The sequence below is a fragment of the Lotus japonicus genome, chromosome 2, assembly GCF_012489685.1.
Source record: "Lotus japonicus ecotype B-129 chromosome 2, LjGifu_v1.2".
NCBI lineage: Eukaryota > Viridiplantae > Streptophyta > Magnoliopsida > Fabales > Fabaceae > Lotus > Lotus japonicus.
In genome coordinates, this window is record NC_080042.1 from 57106041 (window position 1) to 57113497 (window position 7457).

General features: G+C 39.1%; 1 protein-coding gene across 1 annotated transcript; it reads right to left on the bottom strand.

Moving 5' to 3' along the window:
• Window positions 1-1948: 1948 nt before the first annotated feature.
• LOC130738484 (kunitz-type trypsin inhibitor-like 2 protein) lies at window positions 1949-2757 on the bottom strand. The gene has a single exon (XM_057590469.1). It carries the CDS (start codon window positions 2731-2733, stop codon window positions 2077-2079), a length of 657 nt encoding a protein of 218 aa, XP_057446452.1. The 5' UTR covers window positions 2734-2757; the 3' UTR covers window positions 1949-2076.
• Window positions 2758-7457: the final 4700 nt, after the last annotated feature.

The following is a 7457-nucleotide window of genomic DNA, read 5'->3' on the forward strand; positions in this document are numbered from 1 at the left end:
AAAACTAAAACTAGAAGACATAAGACACAGAAAACTAAAGTCAAGGCAACACCCCAAATTGGTGCAGCTAACGTAGCAGAAGAAAAAAAACAGAAGCTGCTAAAAACAAGACAGCAGGAAAACATCACACTAGATAGGCAGGCAGGCAACAACCACGCGGCAGGGGGTGGAGAGCAGCAAACATGCCCAGGCCAGAGGAAGACCAAACCAACAGCACCTCTAAGAATCCAAAACTGTCTATCCATAACAGAGGTACAAAAGCGATCATAACTAAGCCATCAGAAGCAGCACACCCGAGAGCATTAGACCAAAATTTCCCACAACGGATCCTCTCTACAACCCAATTTAGCTATTTCATCAGCCTCTGAATTGGCTTCTCTATAAACATGAGCAACACCCAAACAGTCCACCTCCCTTATCAACCTATCAATGGAATTGAGGTCGTTTAATAGGGGCCCAAGGCCTGTTCTCCTTACGGTTCACCCAGCCCACTGCAGGAGTCGAGTCACTCTCAATAAAGACATGCGAAAAGGAGAATTCCTTACAGAAAGACAAAGCTCGATGGATGGCCTTTACTTCTGATTGATAAGCCCAAAGGATCCCTGTCGCCAATAAGAAAACACCCAAGGAGTCACCAACCGAATTTCTCAAGACTACCCCGACACGACTAACGCTCGGCAACCCAGGCGCAGAACCATCCACATTGAATTTAAGAGTGTTAGGGGGGGGGTCGCCACATACAATTCCTCACTTTTTTTTTCTTTTGCCTTTGACCTTAACTTCTCAAAATGTTGGGTGAAATCAATTGCGGTGTATGGGCACTCCTTCCACCAAGCCTTCACCCACCACATGACTCTCATTAGGCGAAGGTCCCAGATAGTCTCGAAAACAAAGTCCTTCTGCTGAAAAACTTGCTCGTTGTGTGCCGACCATACTGACCACGCCACCGCACACGGAATCAGGTCCCAAAAAACCCGATCTGATTTATTGCGCAAAGATGGCCACTCATCCAGCAAAGCTTTGAAAGAGCCCGGGATGCACCATTGAATCTCTTCCCTGGACATCGTTTCATTCCAGAATCTCAAAGACACCCTGCATGCCAGCGCAAAATGACCCACTGTTTCCAGACCCAAGCCGCATGAGTCGCAACACCTCCATTATCGATGACCATACCACGCTTTAACAAGTTTTCCTTTATAGCCACCCTATTCTCTACTAATTTCCAAACAAAAAGAGCGACCTTGGGAGGAATTATCTTACTGGTTAGCTTGTACAGTTCCCCAACAGCAGCACCAAAAATTCTTATTTCAGCTGCAGCATATGCGCTTTTTACACTAAACAATCCATCCGAGGCACCAGACCACAAAATTGTGTCTTTATCGTCACTGCGACAAATCAAATTCAGCGCCTCAACCAGCTCATTGTACCCAACGAGTTCCCAATCAAAAAGTCTCCTACGAAGACCAAAATCCCATTGTCAGCGCCCATTCAGAAAAATGCCCAGCTCATTAACAGAAGCCCTTTTATTAATCGAAAGGGCAAAGAGGCGAGGGAACCTGACATGAAGCGGGGTAGCATCGAGCCAAGGATCGATCCAGAAGCGGACCGAATTCCCCCTCCCCACACAACAGAAGCAGCTTTCTCTGAAAATTCTTGCTAAGACAGTATCCGTAAGGAGTACTTTCAAGATATCTAATACAAGAGGGGAGCACAACGTACAACATATAACCAGCATAGTCCATTACAAGCTTAAGAAGAGATGGTAACCACAAGCATGAGTGTGTATTCAGATGGAGTTAAAGCTTACCAAAGAAAACAAGATGGAGTGAATGAATTGATCATGCGGTTGATATTTATTCGTGCATCGGTGTGCAACAGCTACTCATGCATGTCATACATCAATATCCAACCATCTAAGATTTTTTTTGACAGCACCAACCGTATAAGATTGAAAAAGAAACAACAATTTATTATTTGCACTTATACGTAGAGGATAAGTACAATCCGTGGGTGCATCCCAAGCAGAGGTATCATACTAGTTATTCAACAATATCTACATGTAGAATTTGATTGAAATTAATCGATGGACCTGATTCCACTATCATCAATAGCCCTAACGAACACAACTTCAAAGGGACGATCACCTTCTTCAGCATGAACCAGACGCCTTCCCTTCTCATCATCAAACCTTCCAATATCAAAACAAGCACCAGGTGGAGCAGTGAATTTGGGACAGAACACAAGCTTGTACCCAAAATCACCATATTTCTCAATCTTAAACTTACCACTCAGGATATCTTTACCAGGATGATCTTCAACACCACCAATACCCACCCATGCTTTAGGGAAATCATCATAAACAAAAACCCACTTGGAGGAATATTCAGTACACTCAGGATTTTCGCCGAATACAATATCGAGTGGCGCGCCTGTATAGACATAACCAGGCCTAGTCCCAGTGTAGAATTTCACTGGCTTGCCACTGACAACCTCAGAATAATCTTGCAGTACAGTAACTGGGCATGTTTGATTCCCAGTTTCGCCCGGCCACACTCCGCCACCTGCCGCGCCGAAGAAAGCTGGCATGATGTAGTATCCAGGACCTATTCCTATAAGTTCGCGGCCACCTGTGTCCAACACATTTTCATGATCATCTTGTGAGAAGGCTAATGGAATGTTGGTGGTCAAGGCAAAGAGAAGGAAAGAGAGGGCGAGTAATATTGCAGGCTTCATGCTTTTCTATGTCCATTCCTCTTGCTGCTTCTAACCTCTATTTATACACTTAATTGGCTGTTAATTAAGTGAAAGGATAAGTTCAGATGTGTCCGTTCCACGTCCATGTTTATGTTTTTTAGATACATTAATGATTCATGAATTGAACCATTCAATAGTGCTATACACATGAGGCACTAAGGTTCCCGAGGGTTAGCTCCTTTTTTCACTTTTCATCTTCGGATTCTTATATAACGACACAAGACGTAATCCAGGGCCTTGAAGAGGTTAAAAAATCGTTTATTTCTATGTTTTCCTTACTTATGTTGGTAAGATTTAGAAGACATAAAGGTTGGTGAGATAAAAGAAAAGAGTCATAGGTTCGAATCTTAAACAGTAACATTGCTAACAAATAACATTTTATCTATAAAAAAAATGAAGTACTAACTTTTATGATGGTTTCGGATTGCCACAAAAAATAAGCTTTATGATGATTATTCGTTTAATTTTTTACATTGTGGATGTCTAAAACCGTAATAAAATTGGGTGTCAAATACATAAAGTGGTTTGCTTATTAAAGCTAATTTATATATGTAAATTGCTAAATATATATAAAACAGTTACGATCAATATGGACATCCTTCTGTCAAAAAATATATATATATATATGGACATCCTACACAGTAAACAAACTTTTGACATACGAGTTTATTTGTTAGTTTTAAACCATCACAAATCTTTTATAATTGCACTATTTGGACACCAACTAACATTTTCCAATATAAAACCATACAGCGAGAATTTTATTTTTTCAGGGTTATTTAAATAACTCATAGGAGTTAATAACTCACAACTCAATAAATCAATAAGATTTTTTATTAATAAATTAATAAATAAAATATTTAAGTTCAAAGCCACTTATCATTAATGTGATTAGATGATGGATTATTTAACCCAAAGTTTCTCATGAGTCATTTAAGCAATTTTTTTTTATCATTAAATTAAAGGGTGATCTATTAATGTCTTTATATTTCAAATACAAAGTACGTAAAGAACAAGATACTAAAAAAAATTATCTAACATTGTCATGTAGTGCTTACATGCTATAAAAACTAAAAAGAATGATGCAGAGGGTATATAGTAGAAAATAAACAAAGTTAGCATATGTACGTGGAATATTTAATTCTCAGTTGTAACATATATAGGAGGGAGCCGCCCATATGCGCTGCCGTGTAGTCTTTTGTTTCATGGATGAAGATTTGTTAACTCCATTGAAAGTGAAGTGAAGCATATCTTAATTAAAATAGGTACACGGTCACAGGATACGTACAGGCAATACTACCAGATCAGAGTTTGGTGGATGTTAGGGTGCAAGTGTACTTTAAGTCTTGCATAGCAAATTTTACCTGTTGTAGTAAGTAATGTTACCTGCTGAGAAAAATAAAAAAATAACAATGATTACAAAAATACCATCCTTTAAATCTAGATCTCCTTCCCCACTTAACTTGTTATCTTTCAGATTCTGTCATGCAAGTAATATTTTGTTATAATTGTTCCCACAATTAACAGAAGGAAAAAATCAGTATGAAGACATTATCCATATCACTATGAAGTTGAAGGGATATTCTCACAAATTGTTCCCTTCTCCTTCGTGTGAAATTGTTCCCAAATCCCAACAGTCAACAGATAAAGAACATTCAAGTAACATAAATATCCTCTTCTCCAAACCAGATCTCCTTCCCCCAAATCAACTCCTTTTAGTCCTTGCTGCAACTAGATGGGGCATATAATATAGTACTACTAAAAAATTAGATAAAATAAGCACAAGGTTAAGCATCCTGCACAACACAAGTCGTTTGTAACAAGTACTCCCTCCGGTCCTATTTATAAGCAATAAAAAAAAAATCACATAGTTTAAGAAATGTAGTTAAACTAGATAAAATGCATTAAATTTGTCTTAAATTAAAATGAACTTCCAAAATTACCCTTTATTATTAGTGTTGGAAAGTGGAAAAGAGAGAGAATAATTAATGAGACACATTTTACAAGTTAGAATTAATAAGGGCATCATTGGAAAAAATTAATTAATATAGCTCAAACTTTCATTTGGTTCTTATAAAAAGAACCAAGATTTTTCTTCTCTTTCATGCTTATAAATAGGACCGGAGGGAGTACATAAAATCCACGAATTTATTTTATGTCTCTCATTAATATCACTCTCAACAGAAACAAGATAATGCCATTATGGACAGAGGTTGACAACACCTATCACCAAACAAATTTACCAGTCACTATAATATCTCTCACGATGATAGAGGCTGTGGATTTGAGAAGGAATGACGACGAACTCGCCGGATCTGTCTTTGGTGTGGTTGCTCGGACGCGGAGGAAGACGATTCGTCGATGTCAAGCTTCTGCGTTCGAATCCCAGACCTCAGTGAAGATAAAATCCCAGATCTGCAATGAAAACTAGGATTTATACTGGTTGAACTCCGATTCGTGGGAACGGCAAAGAGATGGTTGTGCGGTGGTTTGCTGGACCACCACGTCGGAACTCTATGACCGCCGGAACCATCAAGTAGTACATGCAAGAATCTCTGACGGAGCTCGCGATAGGAGGAAGAAACGAGTCATATAAGACAGCAGGGGGTTTGCTTCTTTCTGGTACCGGATGGATTTTTTTTTTCTCTTTCTTGATCTCCTTTCATGCCCTGCTTCTCCTTTTCGGTCTGTGAATTTGATTACTGCAGCTGATGAGATCTATGGGGGCGAAGGAGGACATCATGGATATTGGGTTTGGTGTTGGTGAGAACAACACCTAGTTGAGAACAACAGAGATGAGGTTGCGGCGCCCGCTGCGGTGGTTGGCCACGGTAGCCCGTTTGCTGGAGAAGAGATGAAAAAACACTCCAGGTTGAAGGAGAACAATAAAGGGCTTTAATGTCATAACATAAATATAACACAAATAAATTTAAAATACTTATTAACAGAAGCTATAGGTTTCCAATTCCCATCCTGGCAGCTGGCATGATTTCATTGGCCCTCACATGTATAGCATGGGTGCAAGACCTAAGAGGTAATGCACCTTATACTCCGCCCCAGAGTATAGCACGTGCGATTTGGTCGTTATTTGCGGTGGCCTCTATGGTGCAAGCACACATTAGGTCTTGCACCATACAATAGCAAAATTGACTTATTATAACAGGTAAAGTAACCTGTTGAAAAAAAAATAAAAAAGCTATATTACAAAAATATCCCTTTCCTCATCACCAGCTCAATGTTCATTCTCCTTCCTCCACCTTCCATTCCTCATCTTCGACGACCCAACCACCGCGAAACCCAGTTTCCGGCGACTCTCAATCATCATTTTTCTTCCACTTTGCAACTTCACCAAAACCCTTCATCATCCATCTTTGAACCTCAAAAAACATTTAATCTCAACCTCAAACCTTTAAAATCATCACTTTGCAACTTCTCCAAAACCCATAAATCCCCTCATCTAGTACACCAACTCAGAAGTCCGAACACAACATTTTAAATCCCTTCAAAATCACTACTTCACAAACTTGTCAAAAACCCATAGATCTGGTCATTTGAGTTCAAGCCATGAATACCCCCACGGCCCCACCTTACATTACTTATACTCCATCTATTAGCAGTTCAGGAAAGATTGCGTTTCTGTCATCTGTGATTCAGTCTGTACCAATTCTCACTCAAACGATTTCTTCTTCAAAGAGACAAGACCCATGGAGCAATAAGAGACTCTCTCAGACACTAAGAACAACACCTCCAGGAAGCACCACAGGAGAAGGGTGAAAGAGTGCTGAATCAAAATGGATGAGCAGAAGGATCGACCTTTGCAGACGAAAAAAACGGAGATCGCAACAAAGGATTTGGGGAACACAGATTTGGAATCTGTCTCAGAAATCGATTTAAGAGGAAAAAGGGTTAAGGGAATGGTTGGAGAGGTGGTTGTGCGGTTGTGCGCGGTGGCCGAAGGCTGTATGGCATGGTAGTGTGGGAGTGGTTGGAGTGGTGGTTCTGAGGAAGACCACCTTCAGTAAAGGGTTTTTTTGGGTATAGACACAGCAAAGGGCTTTATAGTCAAAAGCAAAATACAATTCAAATAAATTAAAAAACTAATTAACAGGATATATCAGTTTTCAATTTTCCATATCACAACCTGAGTTAGATCCAACGACTCTAAATAATGTTGCACCCGTGCAATACCCAACACCTATTGCATATTAGACAGCGCCGTTATTTGCTGCTATAACTGATGTGGAATGAGACTTTGTGCAAGACAATTCTGATTCTTGCGTTGATTTTGGGTTGCACCATATTTGCTTTAACTTTATGTTAAAGCAAGGGATTTTATTGAATTAATAATGGGTTGAGAGATACAAATTCTAGATCTCACAATAAAATTAATAATGACAACAAACCAAAACAAAAGATGCATCTCTAAAATCAATGACCTTCTTATCAGACTCATCCCAAACTAAACTCAACCGTTTACCATTCAACCACATCTGATTAGCTTTCACAAAAATCACAATTAGGAGACTTAGGCGGTGTTTGACCCAACTTTTTTATAGCTTAAAAGCTCCTTAAAAGTAAAAGTTTGGGCCTAACACTTTTTTGAAAAGCTCCTTAAAATAAAAGTTACTTATTTTTTATGAAGCAAAACATAACAAAAGCTCTAAAAATAAAAGTTAATATGAGTAACTTTTTTCTTAAAAGCT